This window comes from Desarmillaria tabescens (assembly GCF_030435595.1).
Source record: "Desarmillaria tabescens strain CCBAS 213 chromosome Unknown EV420scaffold_18, whole genome shotgun sequence".
NCBI lineage: Eukaryota > Fungi > Basidiomycota > Agaricomycetes > Agaricales > Physalacriaceae > Desarmillaria > Desarmillaria tabescens.
Window position 1 is genome coordinate 101,529 of NW_026848317.1, and position 24,591 is coordinate 126,119.

At 46.9% G+C, this 24,591-nt stretch overlaps 10 protein-coding genes across 10 annotated transcripts; 6 read left to right on the forward strand and 4 right to left on the reverse strand.

The window, feature by feature from the left end:
• Positions 1–442: 442 nt before the first annotated feature.
• On the reverse strand, positions 443–1,366 carry EV420DRAFT_1479920 (uncharacterized protein; the record flags this gene model as incomplete). The annotated part of the gene is made up of 4 exons (XM_060469615.1): positions 443–515; positions 601–846; positions 957–1,146; positions 1,198–1,366. 4 exons carry the CDS (start codon positions 1,364–1,366, stop codon positions 443–445), a joined length of 678 nt encoding a protein of 225 aa, XP_060330459.1.
• A 752-nt stretch (positions 1,367–2,118) lies between these two features.
• Positions 2,119–3,476, forward strand: EV420DRAFT_1479921 (alpha/beta-hydrolase; the record flags this gene model as incomplete). The annotated part of the gene is made up of 7 exons (XM_060469616.1): positions 2,119–2,278; positions 2,340–2,489; positions 2,539–2,662; positions 2,717–2,954; positions 3,007–3,203; positions 3,255–3,342; positions 3,396–3,476. 7 exons carry the CDS (start codon positions 2,119–2,121, stop codon positions 3,474–3,476), a joined length of 1,038 nt encoding a protein of 345 aa, XP_060330460.1.
• A 298-nt stretch (positions 3,477–3,774) lies between these two features.
• Positions 3,775–7,846, reverse strand: EV420DRAFT_1764326 (uncharacterized protein). The gene is made up of 21 exons (XM_060480775.1): positions 7,152–7,846; positions 5,910–5,951; positions 5,778–5,853; positions 5,713–5,726; positions 5,562–5,660; positions 5,503–5,512; positions 5,436–5,453; positions 5,330–5,381; positions 5,243–5,277; positions 5,166–5,190; positions 5,101–5,112; positions 5,022–5,037; positions 4,923–4,968; positions 4,772–4,872; positions 4,654–4,713; positions 4,572–4,599; positions 4,459–4,516; positions 4,376–4,400; positions 4,224–4,320; positions 4,105–4,170; positions 3,775–4,051 (listed from the first exon to the last, which is right to left on the reverse strand). Exons 1-21 carry the CDS (start codon positions 7,364–7,366, stop codon positions 4,019–4,021), a joined length of 1,128 nt encoding a protein of 375 aa, XP_060330461.1. The 5' UTR covers positions 7,367–7,846; the 3' UTR covers positions 3,775–4,018.
• Positions 7,847–9,124: 1,278 nt separating this feature from the next.
• EV420DRAFT_383470 (uncharacterized protein) lies at positions 9,125–10,671 on the forward strand. Its single transcript, XM_060481912.1, has 8 exons — positions 9,125–9,240; positions 9,296–9,624; positions 9,673–9,876; positions 9,931–9,982; positions 10,032–10,085; positions 10,136–10,230; positions 10,288–10,461; positions 10,510–10,671. Exons 2-7 carry the CDS (start codon positions 9,590–9,592, stop codon positions 10,457–10,459), a joined length of 612 nt encoding a protein of 203 aa, XP_060330462.1. The 5' UTR covers positions 9,125–9,240; positions 9,296–9,589; the 3' UTR covers positions 10,460–10,461; positions 10,510–10,671.
• A 4-nt stretch (positions 10,672–10,675) lies between these two features.
• Positions 10,676–11,347, forward strand: EV420DRAFT_383445 (uncharacterized protein). The gene is made up of 4 exons (XM_060481910.1): positions 10,676–10,822; positions 10,875–10,921; positions 10,976–11,101; positions 11,156–11,347. The coding sequence occupies exons 2-4, from the start codon at positions 10,888–10,890 to the stop codon at positions 11,257–11,259; spliced, it is 264 nt and encodes an 87-aa protein (XP_060330463.1). The 5' UTR covers positions 10,676–10,822; positions 10,875–10,887; the 3' UTR covers positions 11,260–11,347.
• Positions 11,348–11,618: 271 nt separating this feature from the next.
• Positions 11,619–13,735, forward strand: EV420DRAFT_383504 (fatty acid desaturase-domain-containing protein). Its single transcript, XM_060481913.1, has 12 exons — positions 11,619–11,856; positions 11,913–12,037; positions 12,086–12,298; positions 12,348–12,399; positions 12,451–12,504; positions 12,562–12,805; positions 12,856–12,909; positions 12,957–13,118; positions 13,173–13,339; positions 13,393–13,414; positions 13,463–13,588; positions 13,652–13,735. The coding sequence occupies exons 2-12, from the start codon at positions 11,976–11,978 to the stop codon at positions 13,705–13,707; spliced, it is 1,212 nt and encodes a 403-aa protein (XP_060330464.1). The 5' UTR covers positions 11,619–11,856; positions 11,913–11,975; the 3' UTR covers positions 13,708–13,735.
• Positions 13,736–14,494: 759 nt separating this feature from the next.
• On the reverse strand, positions 14,495–17,050 carry EV420DRAFT_383452 (cytochrome P450). The gene is made up of 11 exons (XM_060481911.1): positions 16,718–17,050; positions 16,538–16,667; positions 16,302–16,490; positions 16,098–16,252; positions 15,925–16,040; positions 15,753–15,876; positions 15,679–15,692; positions 15,432–15,621; positions 15,300–15,378; positions 14,967–15,236; positions 14,495–14,915 (listed from the first exon to the last, which is right to left on the reverse strand). Exons 1-11 carry the CDS (start codon positions 16,890–16,892, stop codon positions 14,843–14,845), a joined length of 1,515 nt encoding a protein of 504 aa, XP_060330465.1. The 5' UTR covers positions 16,893–17,050; the 3' UTR covers positions 14,495–14,842.
• An 84-nt stretch (positions 17,051–17,134) lies between these two features.
• On the forward strand, positions 17,135–18,090 carry EV420DRAFT_383705 (hydrophobin 2). Its single transcript, XM_060481914.1, has 4 exons — positions 17,135–17,669; positions 17,727–17,806; positions 17,862–17,949; positions 18,002–18,090. The coding sequence occupies exons 1-4, from the start codon at positions 17,535–17,537 to the stop codon at positions 18,047–18,049; spliced, it is 351 nt and encodes a 116-aa protein (XP_060330466.1). The 5' UTR covers positions 17,135–17,534; the 3' UTR covers positions 18,050–18,090.
• Positions 18,091–20,434: 2,344 nt separating this feature from the next.
• Positions 20,435–22,511, forward strand: EV420DRAFT_383751 (uncharacterized protein). The gene is made up of 10 exons (XM_060481915.1): positions 20,435–20,541; positions 20,591–20,838; positions 20,890–20,968; positions 21,020–21,257; positions 21,309–21,376; positions 21,429–21,511; positions 21,560–21,610; positions 21,666–21,839; positions 21,890–22,081; positions 22,140–22,511. Exons 2-10 carry the CDS (start codon positions 20,764–20,766, stop codon positions 22,242–22,244), a joined length of 1,065 nt encoding a protein of 354 aa, XP_060330467.1. The 5' UTR covers positions 20,435–20,541; positions 20,591–20,763; the 3' UTR covers positions 22,245–22,511.
• EV420DRAFT_383757 (auxin efflux carrier) lies at positions 22,335–24,403 on the reverse strand. The gene is made up of 9 exons (XM_060481916.1): positions 24,330–24,403; positions 24,205–24,275; positions 24,064–24,151; positions 23,929–24,001; positions 23,705–23,845; positions 23,551–23,654; positions 22,616–23,502; positions 22,526–22,559; positions 22,335–22,477 (listed from the first exon to the last, which is right to left on the reverse strand). Exons 2-9 carry the CDS (start codon positions 24,255–24,257, stop codon positions 22,346–22,348), a joined length of 1,512 nt encoding a protein of 503 aa, XP_060330468.1. The 5' UTR covers positions 24,258–24,275; positions 24,330–24,403; the 3' UTR covers positions 22,335–22,345.
• Between the last annotated feature and the right edge of the window lie 188 nt (positions 24,404–24,591).

A 24,591-nucleotide genomic window follows, 5' to 3' on the forward strand; every position in this document is an offset into this window, starting at 1 on the left:
GGGCAGCTCAGCGAGCTCGCTTGTTCAAGGTTTGATTTACTGGGGTGTGATGATGACTCTCAGAAGTTTCCCCATATAAACGCATCTACAAAGAAACAAGTGCCTGCCGCGTGCCGAGGCGAGTACGACCTTGCTGAATCTTGTCCTTGAACCCTATTGCTGTCTCTTTCGAGTCGACCTTTTCATTGGCAATGCTCCCGACTCAAAACATGTAAGGAAACACTGAAAGCGACGATTCCTCGTCGGGTTGATCTACGTAAGTCATACCAATATGTTACGAAGTGTTTGCGTGGCACGTCTGCTTCTTTGAACACCGATATACCAGTCGTATACCTCGCAGATCATTTGTACATTGAAAAATCCACACTGCATAGTGCCAAACGATCTCTAATAAGAGTCCCCGAACTCAGACCCATAATCTATTCCAAAATTCCGACCGGTGTCACGACGCCGTGCGCTCGTTCGCCAGATGTCGATACGTCATGTCCGCGCAAAAGTCGTCGTCCAGGGAGAGGCTGGGGTGCGAGGTGTACAATAACAGCTAGACGCAAAGGACCTCGATCAGTAACGAAGACAGTCGACATCGTGCGACGTGCGTACTATGTCCAGTTTACCCTAGCCCTATACTCCTTGTATCCCCAGCAATACCCCGACGCCATGCTCTCGCTTGCCGGACGTCGATACATGGCGTCGAGGTAAAACCAGTCCCTCCTAAGACTACCTGCCGTCCCTACCCTATGCGAAGTTTCGCCGTGGGTGTGTTCACCGGTTTTGAATACATCGTCTAGGCGCAGACGTCTTGCTTGCCGGAAGACGATCCATTGTCTCCAGCCAAAACTCGGACACCTACACACCAGGATGGGGTGGGGTCATATTTCGCGCAGTCTCCAGGCATACTCACTCCCTCCTCGCACCAGACAGGAGGCAACGTCCTCTTCTATTTTCCAACAACGCACGTTACTAGCCATTGAAAGACCAGCGCAGCGGGAACAGGTAGACGTCGTTGAGTGGTAGGGGATGACGCAATATCGGAAGGGAATGTCCGACTGAAGGAGGGTCGTGGGGATGGGTCGTTGGGTCGGGGTTGATGTCGATTTGTCATGGTGTGGTGGATACGTGGCAAGTGGGAGGAGAGAATAGCAGAATCTAGTGAACGGATAAGGATCAATGGCGTAGAGCACTAACAGATGTACTCACCAGTATCATATTGGACTGCGTGCATCATGCGCAAACCTGAATATAATATATCGATGGCGGCTGAAAGCTTCATCGGGACCATGAACAGTAGATGGGCAAGCTCATTCCCATATAGGCTTACGAGATAGGTGGTCCAGGCGATCACACCTAGCTCCGCGGTCCTGGTCATCCTTGGCTATTCCCTCTGCCAGAAAAGCATTCAGTTTCCACTCTGCCTCGCCTTTTCCTGTATTTTCCCCCTGGACGAGCTCCTTTAGTACCTCGACTATCACCTTGTGGTCCTTTTACAAGCTTGTACCGATCCTCGTCTTGCGGGCTGATATACGTGATAATGATCTTGTTGGGTACAATGTTCTCGTGTATTGAGCATGGGATGCCAAAGGGAGACTTTCCCTCTGCAAGTGTCCAGAGACGAAGTTAGAAAGTGTGCTTCTTGTTGATGGCAAGAAGGACAGATGCAGTGTTAATTGTGCTAGGACAGCACAGCGAGTAGTACTAGTCCTCGTAAGTGGAACAGACTATAAAGTGCGACGCATGAGCATCAGCGAAGGGAAAATACGGAGAAGGTATTAGTCGCTCACGATCCAATTCTTAAGCAATTCCCCAGATGTTCAGGTTCAAACGTTCAATATTCAATGTGCGAGGCGACTTTTTGAAGCTAGTGCTGCAGGTGCGATAGAGTCGAGATGGTAAACGGCTGAGTACTGAGTACTGAGTACTGAGTCTTGACATGCTGCACGGCTACGTTGTATTTGTTTGGTTTTGGCAGATGCGAGAGTAGGAAGAGGACTGCTGGATTGAGCACAGCCACCTATTTGTACTTAATTGCTTTTGGCAGACGACGGAAAAGGAAACTTTATGACTGTGGGTTGACCTTGCTTTTCAGCAAGGTAATGGAGCTCTCTATTAGTCTCTTCGAGCATGGCTTCAAGCGACCTCTTTGTAACGAGTTTTACTCTCCAAACAAACACGACTGGCGTTCCACTCTGGGCAACTCTGAAACGCTACAACAAGACAAATCCAGCTCTGCAGAAGACTCAATCCGGTTGCGTGCTCATCTTTGCGCACGGGGTAGGATTCCGTGAGTAATACATAGTTCAGCTTGCGGTGATCACAATATGACAAATACGAACATCATTCAGACAAAGAACAGTGGGAGCCCACTATAAGCCACCTGTTCAAGCTCGACACACAAAATACTATTCGCGAAGCTTGGACAGTAGACTGCCAGAATCATGGTGAAGCAGCTATTCTCAACGAGAAGGTTCTCGTAGAACGCCGAGGGATATTGTGTGAGGCCTTTCACGAGCATCCTTGCGTCGCCACTAACCATCGCGGAAGCTATCTATGACTACGCTGAGGCCTTGGTCATTCTTCGCCGTGATCTTCTAGGAGATTCCAATCCGGAGTATAGTCGAAAGGACAGATTTATTCTCATCGGTCACTCCGCAGGTACTGTGGCTTGGTAAAGACTATCGCCTTGAGACGTGATTGTTATCTAATGGTGGCCTGTTGACAGCGTGATGGCGTTGGCGTATTTCAATCCTCCCAGCAACATCATGTTTGATAGTCTTGTCCTTGTTGAGACGCCAATACACCATCCGTCCGCTGAAGCCCATCATACCGCGATGTTCAAGGCGTTTGCTGCCGTCAACAATCGTCACGATATTTGGCCTAGCCGTGAGGCCGCTAAGGCTTGGCTTGGTAAGCGTTTTCCCTGGAAAAGTTGGGACCCGGAAGTCCTAGATATCTACGTAGTGAGTATCTGGTCGTCGGTTTGCCTCTTAGCTCCACTTATCATTTCTCTAGAACCACGGTCTACGTCCGTTGCCGACGGCGTTCTACCCCGACAAGACCGATGGAGTCACCCTGAGCGCCACATGGGTGGACGAAAATGCCGCATATTCAAAAGATGCCAAAACCTCGTTTACGGCGCTTTGGAATCTGAACACGCTCTGCGGTGTTGTACCGATTCATCTCGTCTACGGTGCCAGGAACGATCTTATGTGCGTATAAAGATTTTTGCTTGTCAACGACATCACTCATTCCGTCTTTAGGTCGCGCGAAATTCAAGACTCGATTGTCGACGCCAGTCAAGGACGAACTTTCGCTTCTATAACTCGAGTTCCAGGAACAGGACACTGGGTGAGTCCCTTAAAACCCATCATCCGCATGGCGAGTAGGCTAATCGTAAACAGGTTTTACAAGAAGCACCGAAAAAGATGGCGGACGCATTATGGACCATTCTAACTGCTCCAATTCCACTTCACAGGCTGTAGCTGAATGTTACTCGGCTCCAAATTGTTCTATACAACGTCGGATTAGACCGCCTACAATTAGTACATCAAAGTTGGTTATACTCTGTAGTTTCTATTCTTATCTCATTCAATCAGAATTCATTTTTGACATTTCGTGATATGTACAGTTGGCGCCAAATATCACTAAGTATCACTGTCAGATAATGTTATTATGATTTGAATGGTCTGTCACCTTGACTGCTGTGATACGGCATAGTCAATTCGGTCAGTCCTGAGGAGGAAATAATCTGAATACTCGTCAGTGTTTCTCTGGGTTATCCCGTCAGCAACATGCCAGCTTTCATATTAACATGAATGCAACTTCAATGCATCTACCAGTCTTGTGTCACGTCGAGCCAGTCGTTACGTTGGATTTTATGATCAACACCTGACCGAAAAGCATGATGAGTTCACGTTGTATAATTAGCAGCAGCAATATATATGTAAACAAGCGATGATAGTACAGAGCACTGTAACAGAAGATTTTGAAACACATGGATAACACTTCCGTTTTTCCTCTTTCTTCAGAAGCTTCCGACTTTAGAACTAGGGTTAGTCTGCGCTTCGAGTGAGCAATGTCAATGCATCAAGTCACCATAGAATTACTCACAGCAGAGTTTCTGTCCGTATCATCGGCGAATTCAGTAGTGGACGTTATATTAATATCAACATGACGCTGGAACCGTCATGAATTAGCGTCAGGATGAAAAATAAACAGGAGCGTATTACCTTGTTCGGGTTGGTAGTCAGGATAGACAGACTCAACATGTCGGCTTCGGTTGTAAAGTGATCATAGACCTGCTTAGAAGGTCTACGGGCGTTCAACCTACAGAAGAGAGATCGTAAGGACAGATGATTGCATGGATAATCAGGAAACGAACGTAGCAAGTAAGGAGTTTGAATATACTTGGGACGATTCGAAGGTCAGTTCGAGCGCGCGGGGGGATGAATAAATGTCACATACAGTTCGCGACAACTTGATAGACCGCCAGATATATAAGGTTGCCAGGGTACGCTGTGTTCTGAGAAGCTCCAAGGTCAGTGTATGAAGATATGTGAGTTAGCAGAGTGACGCACGAAGGCAATGACGAGGATATCGGCAACACTGGAAATGAATTAGTTACTCAGACGACAACATAAGAATATGGTATGTCTTTACGCTGTTATAAGACCGTTATGAACCGCGTAGACCATAAGTCTATTAATCATCGTGTCGGTACTATAATAGAGTTTCTCTTTCAGTCGGTCCGGATAAGCCACAGTGTGGATTGTCGTACCGTTTGATCCCAGTGCGACTGGTATGGAGATAATAGCAAAGCGACCCCGCGACCAGTATATCTGTCACTACATGGATAGCCAAAGAAGCCCTGACGAGACTCTGCATAACGGAGATAAATATGAATTAAATCAAGTTCGGGGGATACTTACAGTCATACTATGGGCTTCAAACCGAACGAAGTCCTTAAGATGTATGCTGAAAACGGGATAATGAGACAGAGACATCTAAGAAGCACTACTAGTCCTGACCTGTAGGCGGTGATACCTAGAAGGCGAAAGAACCAAGGTCCTGATTAAAATCCTTCATAAAGGTAGCTTGAATACGCACCTACGCTGGTTCCTAGAGGAGACTACATCAGGGGAAGGAAGAGAAAAAATTATGAGACTTCTCACCCAAGCGACAGACTGACAGAACGATCTAGTTTCCAAGATGAGTGTCGCCGAACACCGAGGATGCATAGGAATCTTACGATGGCAGCCACCAGGGGCACGTTGTGGTTCGACACTGCATAGAACGTATCAGAAAGCGGCAACTGAATTAAAAGGATTGCTCCAACAATAATATATCCGTCGGGCGTAAAATAGGTAGACAAGCACACCAGTAAGGCCCTAGGATCATTCTCTTTAGAGACGGCTCGAAGGTAAGAGTAGCGTTCACTTTACCGTTACAGTAAGGTTGAGCTATTTGGTGCATAGGTAAGAGTTCATGCAGATAAATGTGGGTACTCACAGATGCCGTCCTAGTATATATTGAATTCCTGATATCCTAACAAAAAATATGGCACTTACCAAGTTGCTTGAGTTAGAGCCGCCGGGTCCCCGTAATGTAGTATAACATAATAATAAATGGCATGACCAGGGAAAGCTACATGTAAAACTTCCAAAATCCTGTGCAAACCTGTAAGAGTTAAGTATTCGGTTGGTAGCAACGAATACCGACCATATAGCGCCCACCTGTAAGTCTGTTAGTAACTTGTGAGTTAGAGAAGCAAGTTCTGCGCTTACCCATACTTTGAGGGTGGTAACGTCAGAATAGCGAGTGAAATAATACCAGGTTTGAGTGCAAGTGACGCCGAACAAGCTATGTCCACAAGGAAATCAGACTACTGAAATGAGTATATTTGGGGGTAACTGAACCATGCAGACGCGATAACGCCAATGAGGTATGCACCAAAAGTACTGTTGAGTGAAGACTCAGCCATTTGAAAGTCACTAAGAAACAGGAACGAAACTCAGGCTAATGCCCTTATAACATCACGAGGGTCCTCCTGGTTTATGATGGGAACCCCGTATTGGATGGATGCAATCAATCAGAGTTCCAATATGTCATCTTGTCCCATTGGTCACGGAGAACTGATCTTTTCTATGGGCACAGAATAGATCACAGGATAACATGCGGATGTGATTACAGCATGATTGAGCCGCCGCTAAATTTCATGAGCAGATCAGTGAAACCGACCAGATAAGCAGGTTCGCTGCGCATGGGCTAGGAAGAAGCCCTCGGGTATACGGGGAGCCTGTGTTATCAGATCGACTAAAGCGTTTGCTGGGCTCCACGAGAAAAGGTATTGAAAAAAAAAAAAGTCCGAACCCCGAACACCGTGGCACTACCATATCTAGTCATTCTAGACTCACCGCTAACTTGATAAGATGCCGCCAGCATTGGCGAATCAAATCGAGCGTATTTCTATGTTTCCTTCTTTCGCAGCTTCCTCGTCGAACATCTTTCACAAAAACGCAATATCTTTGATAGATGCACTGATCAGGAGTTCATCAGCAGGATCTGATGCTCCTAGGTCTGCCCCCTTTCCTCCATATCTCCCTTGCTGAAATTTAACGCTGAAAGTCTCAAGAAGGGTGCCACAGCAGCAGTGCCTTGATTTCAAATGTACCGTCTACTCTAAGTTCTAAAATGACTGAGGTTGCTTGGTCGTGGGCTCGGCCTGGGTTGACCAGAATAAGGACAGGGTTTCGTAGTAAGTCACTTGTCCAACGTAGCTGATACCACTGCGCGTAATGATGAGATTGACCATACTAGTAATCATTGAACTGAGGTGGCCCCATGAAGTAAAGACGAGGAGCACGGAGCTTTGGTAAGAATGGCAAAACTTTAAGCAACACCGTCTTTCAGTTACAAAACATCAATCTATAGGTCGTACGCTATCGGGAACTGCCAGCTTAGGAAGGCGAGTGTAATTGCGGCGAGGAACCCTCAGTTGCCAGCTTTCACGTACAGCTTGGAACGGGTATCGTCGGTGTGACAACGATGCAAATATACTAGGTGAAGGCGCAAGTCTGCTATCATCACCGCTAATTATATCTGTCGCTCTGGTCCCACAAGGTGTTAATAGGCGTCAAGCCACCCTAACCTTGCCTCACGAATTGTCCCCCGCATCTTCGCAGTCATCGTCAGGTCCTCCTGCGTGGATACAACTGATATACAGGTTATGATGAAGCGAGGGACTATTAGGGATTATAGGGGAGACAAATAGACAAATGGGATCAAAGGGAAGTGAGGGAAGTTTTGTCCTTTGTGCGACGAACTCCATGTTTGGTGCGAGAAGCGACATCTGCTTGTAGGGCGTGTCCTCCATGGTCCTTCTGAGAGAACTCTGAAGCTCTTGACTCTACAGTGTACATTGTATACACGAAAGATTCGATTTTTTTTCGAGTCAGCGTTCAGCCACTTCAGATCGGAAGGAAGGAAGGCAGAGAATCGGCCCGAGTTGACGACATAAGACGTAAAGACAGTTTTGGCAGCCTGTAGCTTTGAGACTGGTCATGGCATGACACCGCCTAGGCACGCCGGACACGAATATACAAGACGTGGCACTGCAACATCTCTCCACTCACTAAACCATTCACTATGATGATCATGGCATAAGGGTACCGGGTGTCATAACTTAACTCTTAAGGAATGGCCCAGTCCGTGGGGGCCCATAAGCGCCTATATCTCACTGGCCGCTGCCCTCAATGAGTCATAGGTTACACTGTTCATCAGAAAATTTCATATGTAAAGTTCATAACTGTGGAAACGAAGCACCCCGCCCGAGATACAACTTACGACTTCTTCTCGAATCTGATATGTTAAAAGTCAAATAACTGGCTCAAAAGCTTGCCGACTTGATCCAACTGTTCAAAGCTAATCCGATGTTCATTTATCTAAAACTCGGTCAGAAATCTGCTCAGATTGTGTGGGGAGAACAGAATTAATTCATGCACATTTAGTATTCGCCGCCTTGTCAAGTCCCATGATCTGTCAATATCTGATAACTATCAGCCATTTGTATAAAGCCTGTGCACCAATACCGAAGGAAGCTCGAGATGCAGTGAATTGCGTAAGTTGTCGGAAAGCGACCAATCTGGATGAACGGATCGCGTCACTAAACAAACTACTCATGTGGGCGCTGTTAATGCAGTGCTGCTACATCCACGAGGACAACGGGCCTCGTGGATAATGAATGTTCTGACTGATCCCTTTTCAACGCACAAGGTGTTCAGACCCCAGATTTTCCAGTGATATGCCGTCACAGCCTCTATACAAGCATGCGTCGTAAGAATAGTCCCAGGTTTCTGCAGTGGGAAGCGATGTCGCCCTAGCTTACGGTCACCCGAAATTTTCTATTCAATGCTCTATGGCATGAATGACTCGTTCCATCTGACCCTCGTGGATTCAAGAAGCTGGAAATCTTCCAACAGTCGCGATGTATTTCGCCGTAGGTGTTGGCTTTGGACCTATCAACAACGTTCGGACACAGCGAGAACTTTACAAATGAGAATGATATATCGCACGGCTCAACCTCAATGATTCTGCAGATTGGCCAGGAGCAAAGGATTTTGGAAACACGTGGGTCCTGAATAGTCAGGACGTTGATATCAGAGCCTGTAGGCACCGCCTTGACAACAAATAGAGTTTGCGAGCATGAGGGTCAGCGGCCATGGACTCAAGTTAGTAGTTAGGGTAGTAGATCGCGGTCTTCGAGTAGCATGGTTCCCTCCTATCTGATGATATCTGTGACTATTATCAACTGAACGAATATCCGATCGTGCAACAGGCGATGTACCTTGAGCCAATGCTCTCTGCCGTTCAAGCTGACCCGGAAAACCGTGTTTCATATAGAAGGCCTCGTAAGGGATGAGTCAATCATAATGGCGGAAACAAGCATTTTCAGAGGAAAGAAAGGCCTACATTTGCAAGTGATACTTAACGTTGGTGTCAGTGAGGATTGGTCGGTGGGGAGTGGACCCGGCATTCAATCAAGAAGCCGCTTTCCCACTTGGCGATTCGGATCTACCCGTATTGGGCGCGCCGGCGGCATCGAGTCGGAGTACTCCGAGCACCGTTCAATTCGACTTAGTTCGACTCTTAGGACACGTGTAGGTCTATCACCAATGTAGAGGGCATTCTTCCGGAAATTTTCAGCCCGCCTTGCAAATGATGTTTCTGATCTTGTCTAAAATCAGTTCCGTGAGTATCTCCGTTTCACACGCCAGTTATCTTACAGAAATAGACATACTTATAGGAATTCTGCGGTAGACTTGTGACTTGCCGCTTACAGTGAGCAAGCGTCGATAGAAGGACTCTGCCGATACTATATCCAAGTTCATCAAACTTGACGTTTACTGGTACGAATCACTCGGATATCCCGTCATATCTATCAAACTTCATCTTCGTAAAGATATCATGATGCCGTCTTGACGATTGGCTCGGAGACTTTTAAAGATTTCTGCGAACTACGTTGTTTTGATGGGATGGGCGTGTCTATCTGCTCAACACCACACCAATATCCAGTGGCTATCGTTTGACGTAACTCGGTATGGGTCAACAACTAATTCCCAGTCTACCAACGAAGTACGCTGCTGATTCTAGAATTCGGAATAGTGAACTCATGCATGACAGAAATTTTCACGAGCTCAGGAGAGCAATACCTGCCCATCTTTTCCAGTGTAGCAATGTGACATCACTGTGGCTGCTAGTACGGGATATTGCTATGTCCCTGGTTCTTGCCTGCGGGGTTTCGCAACTTGACGCACTCTTGTCTTCCATGATTTGGCAGATGGCATTGTTAAAATATATCTGTCTTTCTGTCCCTTGGATTGTGTAGTAAGTGCCGCTTCATAATCGAACTTTGAAGGCTAGCCTAATGTCATTCCGAAGCTGGTGGTTCCAAGGACTTGTCCTAACCGGTATCTGGGTCATCGGGCATGAAGTCAGAGCGTTTCGTATCCATAAGGGCCGCAGGCTGATGGTAATTATAGTGTGGTCATGGATCGTTCTTCACGTCTCAGCTCATTTGTGATGTCGTTGGTTTCGTAAGCGGCTACATCAGCATCTCGTATTATGGACTCTTATGCCTTTGCAGGTCTGCCATAGCGCTCTGTGGACACCGTACTTGAGCTGGAAAATTACACACCGCTCTCACCATCGCCATCACGCCTCGATGGAGAAAGACGAACAGTAAGCTTCACCTAAGGCGCCGCGCCAGCAGTCACTCCGACTTACTATATCGCTCAGCTGGATTCCACGGACGCGCTCCGAAGTATCGAACGAGGACAGTCTTTTTGAGGACACTCCCATCCTGACAGGTGATACTTCTGGTGGTACAACAAGTAGCAGGCTTTCCGTTTTATTTGCTTTTCAACGTATCTGGTCAGCGAAGGTATCCCAAGGCTACCGGTCATTTTAATCGTAAGTTCCCTGTCAGGTACATGTACAATAACTTCAATTCATAGGTAGTTTCTAGCGTTTTCAACCGCCCTCTTCCAGCGTAGTCAGCGCTTGGGCTGTGATTATGTCTGACCTTGGTATCGTTCTCGCGGCTTTTGTCGTCCACTACGCTTCTATTAGATTTGGAGGATGGCAGGTATTCTGTCTGTATGGGATACCTTGCGTAATGGTTTCCCATTGGGTAACAATGATTGTCTTCTTGCAACACACGGATCCGGAACTCCCTCATTACCGACGAAGCACTTGGAACTTTTCACGAGGAGCGCTCTCAACCATGGACCGGGATTTCCTTGGTTGGCAAGGCCGTTTTTTCTTACATAATGTACGCATTTCACGGATTCTTATACCGCAGCCCAATCTTAGCTCTCGTTTAGATTGCCCATTTTCATGTGGCCCATCATCTCTTTCCAAAAATGCCTCTGTGTTGAGTGTCATACCTTCTGTCAATGTCTCACTTTCTTATGGTTGACCTTAGATCATGCTCCTGAAGCCACGCTAATATTAAAAGAAGTACTGGGTGATCAATACCACGCCTCCTCAGAACCAGTGTTTTCTGTTTTATGGCGAAATTACCACCTCTGTCAGTTTGTGGAGGACCATGGTCAGTAACCTCGAACTCATGGCTATTAGCCTACTGTCGCTCATGCAGCTGTAGATGAGGTCGCTTATTACAAAGACAGGCAGGGCCAGAATCGGTTCTTGGATGACTTTGTTGCACACTCCGGGGGTTCGAACGCGGCGTGTGGGCAAGGGCGCTAAACTTGGACCCTTAAACACTAGAGCTTCCCTAACCAAGCGGTTCATAGGGGGGGTCTATCTTACACGAGACTCTAACGTCTTTCTCTTTCTCGTAGTTATGCATAACTCCTGAAGTGTCTACGGTCTATCCTCCTGCGCCACTTGTTCAGTGTATTCTCCGTGACGTCCTAGAGGAATGCCGAGTCGGTGGTGCATGTTTTCTGATATTGGGTTGATCGGAATAACAACCGTTTGTTTAGATTCAATTCAAAGGAATATTTTCAGTTTTCATACCAGATTTTCTCTTTTAGGTATCGTAAATTCATTCGGGCTGGGTAAGAATCGACATCAAAATCATGATGGAGCAATATCGGTCCTATATTTCTTCAACGGCGTGTGTATGATACCGTCTTATAACATCCGTACAGTCGCACACACAATCCATCATGCACCATCAAACTATCAGATGCAATGCGATTTTCCACACGACCTTTTCCTTAGCAATCTCCCGATGGGACCTAGATCCGACAATCGAGCAAATCAAAGACTCACTGATTTACTTGGCCCATCGACACGCTGGTTCATGCGATTACTTATCACAAAGATGGACATCATTACGTACTAGGCTTTTAACATTTTTCTGCTGTTAAAATTAACGTGTAGACTTTCCGCAGGTATAAATAATCTGGGCGCTGACCTGGAAACGTATCACCAATCGTCTGTCTTCCAGATATATCATGGCAGAAACCAAAACGACGTATGACGAGAAGGATTTACCTTCACATACTCCTATGAATTGGTAACTTTCCTTCGACTTCAGTCACCTTGTTTCTCATCCTGGATCCAGGTCGCTAAAAGAAATTAGAGATGCCATACCGTCTCATCTCTTTGTTCGCCGATTGCATCTTAGCGCTCTGTACCTAGCCAGGGATTTAGTCCTCGCCATTGCCTTGGGACTTCTTGCTACGTTGATCGATCCTTATTTTGAAAAACTGGCGACTTCTCATGTCTTAAGCTCTTGGAGCGCAGAGATGTTGCGCTTCACTGTGTGGGCTATTTAGTGAGTGAACTATGTTTTGGGCCAAAATTATCTTTTAAAACTTCGACAGCTGGTGGTATCAAGGCCTTGTTCTAACGGGTCTCTGGGTCATCGGCCATGAGGTATCATTATCCATAATAATACCTCAGCATTTGTAACCCGTTATGTGATAGTGTGGCCACGGAGCCTTTTCTAGTTACAAGCTGTTGAACGACATCCTTGGATTTGTGAGCATTTCGTCGTTCTTTTGAAGAATAAACACTTATACTACACAAATCATCAAGCTGATTCATAGTTCACTTTTTACACCCTACTTTAGCTGGAAAATATCGCACCACCGTCATCACGTTAACCACGCTTCCATAGAAAATGACGAGGTGTATGTTCCGAAAACTCGTGCCGATCTCAACATACCCGACGAACGCCCCAATGGAACAATCAACTACGAGGAGATATTCTCGGATACCCCGATTTATACCTTGTTCATGTTGATCCGTCAACAGCTATTTGCGTTTCCCGCATACCTCTGTAAGTGCTCAACTAATCGAACGGTACACTCTAACTTAAATTGTCTGTAGTATATAACGTATCCGGTCAGAAGCACTATCCCAAATGGACTAACCACTTCGATCGTACGTATTTTGCATAGATCTAGCCGACTCCCCCTCATAAGAAGCAGCCTCTTCTGTCATCTTCTCCCACTCGCAGCGCAATGCGGTGATACTGTCTAATATAGGAATGGCTCTAATGGTCTTCATCACAACGAGTATCTGCGCCAAATGCGGGATTTGGAATGTCTGGAGATATTACGGCATTCCGTGGTTAGAAGTGAATCACTGGTGTAGGTCAACAATCCTGATATCGTTCGTCAAATATACTGACTGCGAGTTTCAAGTTGTCATGATCACATACCTTCACCACACCGACCCCATCCTGCCCCATTACCGGAAAAATAAATGGAACTATCCTCGAGGCGCTGCTGCCACCGTCGATAGAGATTTCTTAGGATGGCACGGACGCTTTTTCTTTCATGATGTAGCACACTTTCATGTCATTCACCATGTATGTGGCTTACAATCCTCGAGCCAAATATTATCTCACCTGTGTCTATACAGTTCTTCCCGAAGATACCATTTTGTGAGTTTTCCTCCGTTACTGCCGCTAATATCGCTGAGATAATTCCAGACAACGGCGAAGAAGCCACTCGGTATCTAAAAACTTTCATCGGTGAACATTACAACTTCTCAAACAAACCCGTGTTCCGTACATTCTGGGATAACTATAACAACTGCCAGTTTGTGGATAACGATGGTATGTTTTTGCACTCAGGTCATCCGTTTGGTTTGCTCGTTAACTGTACCTTGATCCTGATAGGTGACGTCGTCTTCTACAGGGATAAGCAAGGAAGAGCGGCGCGAAGATCAGACTGAGTATTACGTGTATTTTCAAAGCGACTTGAACGCGACTTATTCCCAAAGATCCAGCCTTATGTATTATGCTCATTCAGACCAAATGTTGCAAGAAGAAGCATTGAGCCTTTGATAGAACACACATATATATTATAGTCTGCAATGTATAGAAGATACGAATCGAATTCATCGTAAGTGTTAATCAAGACTACCAACAGGAATTGAAGTACAACACGAAAGATCTGGTGGAAGTTAGATGAGGAGCGTTGAGTTAATATACCCATTTTCAGATGAGCATCCAGGCCGCCTCCAGTTCGTTGGCTGGGCAGAGAATTTTTGTATTTTCCAACTTGGCAGGAGCGAACAACGCAACTGGATATAGCCGTAGTACTTGACTGTTTTTGCATCGTCACACCTTGCCGTAATGTATGGTCTGTGCAACTATCGAAGCTCAATGTGACTATTTGATACGGTATACGAAGCTTTTTACTCTATCCAACAGTGGTCGACGCTAGATTTCGTCTATTAAAAGGCGTGTCAATCCGGTTTTGTTGAAAAATTAGTGCTGATTTGCGTTATGTCAGAGGTGACGAATCTCATCCACCTGGACCACCTGAAACGATGCTCCATCTTCAATTCCAAGAACACGGCTCCAACTCTTTTTAACCTCTCTCTGTCACATTGGTCAAACCGTTTAAGCTTATCACAGTTGGCACTATCATATTAGTTCAGCGAATCTATGACAACAAGAAGATCATTTAAAATTCGCCTGATGAGTTCGCGGATCGCAGGCCGGGGTATCGCTGCAAGTACGACTAGGGTACTACAGTATTCCCGGTCTCGTAACTTCTTGATGGTGCCACAGTGGAAATCTTCCGTTGATGATCACCTATTAGGTGGTCATCAACGGAAGATGTATGGTGCGCGACCCGTGATATCTAGGCATGCACCATCCCTACTACGACTATTTGACGATCAAAATCGGCTACTTTGCTAAGACAACGGCTTCCCAAAGGATTGAATAGGAAGGACTGGCAGGTGTTTGTGGGAATGGGTAGACCATGTAGTGAACCGATAGCATTCAGAAAGGGCGGATTCCCTAATTAGTATCTACAAATGTGGACCGTTTCGACACCCGCGTCACTAAAAGCGGTATTCATTGAGGATCTAGTAGCTCAGATACTCCTTCAGAACGGCGATGAATTTGGCAGCAGAATGGATACGGATGGCTACAAGCTTTCTCAATTGATGTCCTACAAGGGAGAATAAAAAACGCTGACCTGAAGGCTCCACTGGTGTATCTGACTTCGGGAAGAACGGCCTTTCCTTCAGCGTCAAGTTCAGGGGAAATGGTGCAGGTGGCCAAAGTCATTGCAACGGCCGTCCACACGGTATCGACTGCAAGGTAAGATCCAGGGCAAGATCTGCGGCCAAAACCAAAAATCAGACTCGTCGGTTCGGGAATTTGAGGCTCCTTGTCCCGATTCAAGTATCGCTCTGGATTGAACGTTTCGGGATCAGGGAACCAGCTTTCGTTTCGTGTGACAGCCCTGTGAAGCAATAGTTAATATATTGTTAAAAGATGGGACATACGATGAGCATGATAAACTCACCAAAGATTTGCAACAACGACAGTGCCAGCGGGAATATGAAAATCACGGTAAACGTCAGGTACCAAAATCGCTCGAGTCACTGGATCAACAGATATGGTGAAGATGCCATATAAACAAGTAACAAAAACAAACCGGCCGGTGCTGGCGTGTTCCACCGGAAGATTTCCTCAACGAGAGCGCCAACGTACGGTAAAGATTCACGGTCTGATAGTCTGGGCAGTCGCTCATCTCCAATGACCGCTACTATTTCCTCTTGGGCTCGTCTCTGAACGTCTGGATAAAGAACCATTGCTAAGTAAAAAGAGGAGATAATGCTGGCATTCTACACAGATTTTGCTGTTTATCAAAAAAGTAATATGAATAACTTAACGTTACATACCGTGTCCGTTCCGGCTTAGAAAATTCTAGTATTTAATGTTCGATCCACACAACACCGGCAACAGGACAACGTACCGCCGTAGACTTCCGCTCCCGCGTCTTTCAGGCGATTTAGATAGGTGGCGTTGGACATACTGTTCTCGAGACCGTTTTCCTCAAGGGCGTTGGATAAAAGTGAGGGCATGGCAGTTCCCGAATTCTACCGATGCCTGTCAGTGAGCGTAGTCCGTGACGACCGACAACCTACCACTTGGTTCAATACAAATTCAAAAGGTTTCCTCAAGAAAAGATCGAATGTCTCCCGAGATCTGGCAGCTGTTTTCTGGAAAGAGGCTCCAGGCACGAACGCTGGTATATATCTCACTGTAGGGAAAACGAATTAGAACGATCGAAAAATGGCTAATGCATGATCATGCTCACGGAATGGAAGTGAATTGACGAGATATGTGTTGGCAGCGAGCGCTGTGCTGACATCGTGCATTACCTGAGTGGCTAGAACAACCAGCTCGTCCGCTTCCACATCCTCACCAACGACGTAGCCGTATGCTATCCGCATGATGTTTGCTACAGACATTCTGGATACACGTGAGTTATTAGGCTGAAGTGCCGCAGTAAATGAAGCACCTATGGATATTACCCAGAAATTCTTCTGGGTGCTCGATATTTGACAAGCAAAGGCGACGAGCATTCTCTTCCAGAATGTGTGTATGCCTTTTGATCGCACGAGGCCCGAACTCAGTGTTTAGAAGCTTCCTGGTCTCCCTAACATCGTCCCCGTTCAGTCTCGTCGCTAAAATACGCCCAAAGCCACTCCTATTGAGGAATGAGCGAACGGAACATCGCTGAAAAGCTCAACTTACAATTCACCCATGGCTCTCGGGCTTTTATCCGAATAGATACTTGACCTCTGTTCATACAAGTCCGTGATCGCCTCCAAAGAGTTGAGTACTAGGATAGAGCGACCAAATACACGAAGATAGACGATGTCGCCTACGGCTGAGTGAGTTACTTCCTCTCAAAAAATAAAGAATAGCACGAACCATATTGCTTCCCCCATTCCGCAAACTGGCGCCAGGGAGTTTCGGTCGGAATATCAAAGGCATTGCCAACTATTGGCCAACGAAAAGGACCAGGGGGATGATGAGTTGGTTTAGTATAACGCCAGAGGATATAGAGAGCAGCGAAGACAGCAACGTAGAGTGCAGCTTCGTGCATGTTGGGAAAAGTGGGGATTGAATGGGACAGGAAAGTGAAGCATATTCTAAGAAGACTGATAGATATGCGTCGTGGCCATGGGTCCCCTGAGATATTAAAGAATGTGATGTTTTGAGGACATCATGATAGGTACGGGCGGATGCTGTTATAGTATTGGGAGCAGTCTGATTCGCAGGCTAGCTCGCTAATCACCGAACCAGCTCCAATCGACCCGTGTGATCATCGGCAAATACCGGCGGCATCTTCTTCACCTAAATTTCAGCTCCCTTGCTATCTCCGTCTCAAGGACAACGACCACAACGACTCACTAACCACGGATTGATATTCGGTTCCGTGACCGCTATACGAAGAAGTTAAATTGTCTTTTGATTCTTTACACGCGGCTCTTCGGCAAGAATAGAACAGCAAGCTTCATTGGCGTCATATCAGCGCTCCACCATCGCTGTAAGACCGTGAAAATTCCATTCTCTATATGCCGACTAGTATGGGACAAGACTTTGCGCACGTCGGGCGATATGTTTTTATCACGAAAACAGACACCTCCGTGGAGACTATGGAAGTCCCAGACCATATAAGAACGACAGGCAATGGAAGGGAAACCATAAGTCAACTAGAACTTACCCCTACCCGAATCACTTCAGAATGTTTGCTCGTCTCTCAGCTTTCACTCTTGCCGTCTTGGCTCTCCCAATCCTTGCGTCCGCCACCGCGCTTCCCCGAGGAGGCTCTGGGACCTGCTCTTCGGGTACCCTAGAGTGCTGCAAATCTGTCCAGGACGTGAGAGTCATTTCCTTCCTCGATGTAAAGACGTTTCACCGACTGATGAATCGATAGCCTTCGTCCGACCCTGTTCAGTCTGCCTTGGCTGCCTTGACAGCGCTCGGTGTGGGCCTTGGAGACATCACCGCTGACGTGTAGGTTTCCAAACTTGATAGAGGTCGGAAGCCATTGCTAACTCGCTGTCCCCAGTGGGCTCGAATGTGACCCTATCACCGTCATTGGTGCTGGAACCAATCAGTGCTCTAGCCAGGCTGCCTGCTGTACAGGTGAGAATTACGTGAGTGAAATTTTTATCGCAAAGGAAAGGCTGACAATAACCATCTTGATAGAATGGACTTGCTGTTCTCGGCTGTATCCCCGTCAACGTTGGCGTTTGAACTAGTTTATTTCTCTTTACCTTGTGTCTCTGGGTATTTTTGGAATGTGACCTTTTGAGCGGATTTGACAACTGAGAAAGGATTAGGAACTGCTTGAATCGTAAGTGAGATACCTGACAGCAGTATAATTACCCGGAATGAATATTCTGACATGAGACTGCAGATGTAAATAAACTGAAGTCGTTGACCTTGAAGGATCCGAGTACAGATGCAGAATGAGAATTTGAGAGCTACAGAAAAGGAAATGGTCATTAAAAACCATCTGACACAATGAGAAAGATTTGCACCTCTCCTCGCCTCGTTGCTTCAACATTCGGATGTCTACAACGTCCGATGTGCTGCACGTCGAATCGTGGCGCTGGAAATCGTTCCATTTCTCGGGGTTTCGTCTTTCTTCTCCCGGTAAGTAGTGCGGTCCCGAATACAACATGAGGAATCTCGGAATTAACACTTGTGGAGGATCCGCGCGCACGGTGGTACAGAAAATGAAATGGCTTGGCGCCCGCTGAATTGATCATTACTTGCTCTTGTGGGCGACTATAGGTCCAGAATTGGGAGCTCCGTCGCTATCGGCTATTTGAAGTGGAGTTCGGAGACCTTCCAACATGTCGGTATCTTGCTCCGGCGGTGAGATATATCACAAGGTTCCGGATAACGAATACCCCCAAATGGGTTCCTGATTGTCCCCCCGAAGTATACGGGGATCCGGACTCGGTAGAGAATTATTAGACCGTTCTCCAGTAGAATTATGTGTTTTGAACCTAACCGAGCTGCCGCGTATCAAGATCAGGTGTGGCACGCTAGAAGCCTAAGAAAAACGCGGTTACTACTATATCTTACAACTGGAAGATAAAATATGCTTTTACATACTCAGAGATTCAAGTCGCGGCGAATTACGGTGATGCTGAGCGCAAAGAGAACGGTCACGCTCGTCGTTGTGAGGAGATGACATGATTGTGTGCTATCATACTTTGGCAAGTTGGCTTCCACGATTGTCGTATCTATCAGGCTGTCCGGCTCCAACGATAAATGACACATAACAGGAAAACAGTACATGTCATTCGCACGATGTATAGTAGGGAGATTATTATATGCTGTATCGGTAGCGATCTAGAGGGTATGAAAGAGTAGTTAGCGGAGAGGTTATTAACTCTTGACCTCGGTCATAAACGTACCCATCTAGCCAAAGATGTTCACTCGTCCGGAAGTCTCCACTTTCACCCTCCTGACCGTTCCTCCCCCTGCGATTGCCAATGACTGCTGTATAGTAGTATCGACTTAGTGCCGATATTCAGATACGTCGTCAACAGCCTTGGCAAGTGAATCGTCGACTCTAAAGACATGCATAGTCAAGCTCTGTGCGGTCATCTGGACGGTGTTTTTTGCAAGTAGCTTCGGCTGTACGTCGAATGAACTTTAGGAGAGCTTTGAGATTTTGGTTAGGACCCTTGAGATAGTGATTATTGCTGTAGTGGCATCGAAAGGCCAAGCGACGTAGGAGATGATTAGATTGTCTGAAGTGTTATATACAGGAATGACAGAGAATAATCGCCCCTGCGGCAATGAAATGAGTTCAAATCCACGGTTCAAACAACTCCTTGACATACCAAATCCCGGCCTCAGTACTCTCCATTTCTACATACTTCATGCGGCGTCCTTTACATAGCGGACTGGATTTGAATTCCGCAGTGAAAACGGCTACAAATGCAGAAATGTTGGAGATGCTAAGGTGGTCGATGGTCAAGCGTTTGTGGCGGCAAATCCCGCCGCTTGTTTGCATCCGACCACCATTGGCCAGACACGACTCGCCCTGGCATTATTAATTTGCTCGACAATGTATACCTTCTTGCTGAAACGTCCACTCTGCATTGAACGACCCGATGCCATTTCTGGATCCAGCCTCCATAATCCCGGCGCGACTGAATTTTGGGAGGAGTTAACTTTGGGTGAACCAATTTTTTGCTTTCGTCCTCGAGGATTTCGATTCTCACACTATCCTTTAGCTCGGTACATAGGGCCCCACCACCTCGCTGCACAAGAGCCGGATTTTTCCATAACAATTCGTCCAATCTAATTCAAGTCTGGTATCGCCGGCATCCTCGAGCGAAGAAAACAGAATGGAAGAAACTAAAAGCACATGCCCTATTAGCTTGCCTATCAATAAATTGCGGTTCTACCAGAGTCCGGAACGGGTTGGTTATGGTGCGGAATCATCTACTCTGAACTAGATTTACCTGACTATCATGTGTAGATCAGGTATCCAAAGAACTGGCAAGGCCAGTGATTCGAGTATTGACGCCGCTCTCCAAGGTCCTATTGGGATCATAAGGATTGCATTTATGCGTCGTCCTGATATAGACTGAACATGCCATCTCGTTTACGCATGCCGTAAAATGCTCGCAATCTCGACATATCTAGTACAACCTACCTTTGAAGTTGTTCTTCACCAATAAACATACCTTGTATCACGCTCTAGATCCAGGAACTGCTTAGTGAGTGCTGGAAGACTTGTGACCTGAGCTTTTTCTGAATATATTGAAGCTGCATGGTCGCGCCATTGAACGCAATCTTCCTGCAATGTACTTCAGTTTTGCGATGACGTCGACCTGTAGACATATCGCATGCTAGTGGTGTTTTCCGGACGCTTATCTCTAGCAATGTCATAAAAGGACCACTGAAGCAGCTAGCTTTACAACAAGTCTCTCGCTGTTAAGATGGCACCCTCCGTGGCAGAGCTCTCCAAGACCGAAGAAATCAGTACCCCCAAGAAATCCACCATCAAACAGACAGTGCGGTTTACTCGTGCTTTTACGATCTTCTCTTCCTCACTGCCCTTATAGATTTCACCTGGAGCCAGCTATCCCTTCTATCTACCTTACTGGGACAGCGACGAGAAATTCCCTCCAACCCAGGTCTTCGGTGACTTTTACTTCTATGCCACACCTTTTACCTGACTGATGTGTCTGGCAGAGCACATCGACCCCGGGTCCCGTGCTGACCGTGCCAAACCTCATCTTCTTAACCCCAACACGAGTACCAAGACCCTCAGTCCATACATCGGAACGGAGGTCACGGGCATTCAGATCTCGGAACTGACGAAGGAGGGTCTTGATGAGCTTGCTCTATTCACAGCTGAGCGCAAGCTCCTTCTCTTCCGCGACCAGGACTTCAAAGACCTCACGCCAGAGCGCCAGATTGAAATCGCCAAGTGCGCTGTTTCTACCGACGTCATCTTCATTTTGCTAATCATGGTTTACAGTCACTTTGGTCCGATTCAGAGACACCCTACGTCAGGAAATGTAAAGGGTTATCCAGAATTTCACGTCGGTGAGAGGCTTGTCAATTATCATAGCGATCCTAGGATCTAAACGAACTGTAGTCTACAGAGACGCCGACAATGACCGATTCCTTGAATACTTCGGAGAAGACCGTATCAGCAAAACGAGCTGGCACTCTGATATTGTACGTGTCATTTTCCTCATCTCCCATCAATCATAATCTTCTCCCCAGTCGTATGAGCGCCAACCGCCCGGTACCACATTCTTCTTCATTCTAGATCAGGTCAATCATCTCGACTTCTAAGTCCGACAATTCTGTTAACTCCATCTTGTTTCAGCCCGAAAGTGGCGGAGACACCCTCTTCACGTCTCAAGTCGAAGCGTATAATCGTCTGTCTCCGGAGTTTAAGAAACGACTTGAAGGTCTTCGGGCTGTGCACACAGCCGTGCCCCAAGCTGAATATTCCCGAAAGCAAGGAGGACCCGTCCGTCGGGAACCAGTAGAGAACGAGGTTGGTTTATATCATCTCGGTCTATTCCTTGACGTCTTATTGGACATCAGCATCCCCTCGTCCGGGAACACCCAGTAACAGGAGAGAAAGCTCTGTACGTAAACCAAGGATTCACCAAGCGTATCGTGGGGTACAAAGCGGAGGAATCTGAGTATCTACTCAAGTTCCTCTTTGATCATATCGCAAAGGGCTCTGATTTCCAAGTAAGGGCGACGTATAAGCCTGGAACGGTCGTCGTTTGGGTGAGTACTACCGTCCTCCTTTGAATTTACGTGCCGCTAAGATTTGAGGAATGTGTAGGATAACCGACTCACTGTTCACTCAGCGACAGTCGATTTTGATAATATCCACAGGAGGCACGCAGTCAGGCTTACTCCTCAAGCTGAGGTGCCTATCCCTGCCTGAAATGAAAATAGGAATATATTACATGAATGTACCGTCGTACAAAACAATGTATTCGTACAGTTGTCTTCATTCAGTCTAGATTCTACAGGTTTTAGTCATCTTCAGAACAGCATTTGTAAAGTGTACGCAGAGAGAGCGGTCATCGAAAGGAACATCAAGATGTATTGCGGGATTAGGAAAGCAGACAAGTGTTCTGCACTTCCGGTTCCGCTGTATACCTGTGTTACAAATACCTATCACGGAGATCAGCCGAGATAAGTGCGCAAAAAACATATACGTACCTGGGTAGTCGCAGTAGGCAGACAAGAAAAGAAGCTGTCACATTCTTCATCAAGATCTGCAAGAATGAATCAAAACCTGAAAAAACTTACATACAAACGAACCGCAGGACCTTATCGTCTCTAGAGATAACACCGGCATTAACCAGACCCCCACATACCAAAACGCCAAGCACAGGCATGAGCAACATCCGTCCAATCGCCAGCGAGAAGATAGCGCCCAACGGCAAATGCGGCCACTGACTTCGTGGCACATTCAACCTCGCTAGAGCGGATCCCAAGCAAATAAGACCCAGCGGCACGGACGCGGCACCCATAAATTCTGCAAAGTCGATAACAAACGCCAGCGGAGGCTCTCCATCGGGAGCAGAGGGCATATAATATCCGTCGACCACAACGAACAATGCTTTTAGTGGCTTGATGAGGGCGATGGGGAACGAGATGAGGATAGCGATCGACGCGGGCGTGAGGAGAGATTTGATGACTCCGCGTGCGGTGATACTGAACTTTTGCCATCGGCGTCGCATGGGCGATGGTCTTGGAGGACGGTCTTCTTCTATAGGTGTCAGAGGTCGAGAACCGCACCCATCGTATGGTATGGTCTGGGTAGCGGTCTGAGATGGTGGAGGAGACTGTAGCTTTTCCGTCGATGGTGCAGAGGTAAAATCCGCATCTGTCGGAACTGCAGTCGAGGCTTCATCGCAGAAAGAGACCTGTCGACCATGACGAGGACGGTGGTGAATATCGATGTTACCATCTGTGACGATAGCAACCTCGTTTGGTATCTTCTCATCAAGTTGGTTCTCGGCGTCTGGTTCACCCTGGACCTTGCGTAGCTTCTGCCGTAAAGCACGGGGCCAGCCACGGAAGATAAACTGTCGCCTGAGACGAACACTCTCCCTGACTTCTTCCGGTTCTACATCAGGGCCTTTAAAGTCCCAGGCAATGACCTTGTTTCCTCCCATAGGAAAGAACGTTATCTAGGCCCTCAGTTAGAGACAGTATTTCTGAAAACGACATTGACAGACCATGTAGTAGAGGATAAATACTGAAATGTACGCAACGGACAAATTCTGGTCGGATTCACCGTTGAACGGCGCCGCGCCTGTGATGCTCATAATGACAGCAGTTGCTAAACCTGCCGTCAGACACGAACAACTAAGAGATTGGGAAAACCCTCACGTATGTCGCCATAGTTAGCCCAACCACCAGCGACCAAGATCCCATATCGAAACCGGTGGGGAACCCAAAAGAATTGTTTGGTTAACCACGCTATCCCGACACTCAAAGCCTGATAGATGACACAAATCAAGAGGAGGGGTCCTAAAATACAGACGAACGTGCGGTGAGTTTGAGGGATTGGGATGGCACAATATTGGCATGTCGATTATGGGCAGCCAGCACACCTAGGGCGCCAATATTGTCCGACGTGAAGGCTGGAACCATCTTCGAAAACATAAGGCATGGTATCGTGATGTTCTGGTTGCCGATGGATAGTATTAAATCAGTCCTGCTTGTGTCCATGTGCTACAGTGACTCACCAAAGCTATCTGTCCTGCTCCCTGCGCAGCTACGCGCGGAAATATATCTGCTTTAGTGATCGCATATCCCCCAGTAACACACATGACACTGCAAGGGTAGTCAGAACGCGGGGAGAAAGCCTGGAGACAGAATGGACATACAGCCGAAGAAGAGGGCGGAGCGAAATCCATATCAACGTGCCTGCAGAGACCATGGCTTGCAGAGAGTGTGTCTGCAAAGGTCTATCGATGAGGGAGGAGCCGGATATACAATGCAACACACGCACCTGTTAAATATGCAAAACACGGTTTGATCTGTACATAAAAGCGAGTCGTGAGGTCGTCAAGTGAGGAGAAAAGATCCAGGCGAGGGGAAATTTTTCATGCCCCGAGGTAAATGGCTCTCGGAAATGTTCCGAAGCATCCTACCGGACCGACGGTCTTCCGGTAGGTCATGTCACAACAGCCCCTAGAAGCCACGCCAAGTACAAAGTTCCAAGGACTGTTGCACATCCTTAAGCCGTCCTCTACTATTGTGGTAGCCCCAGG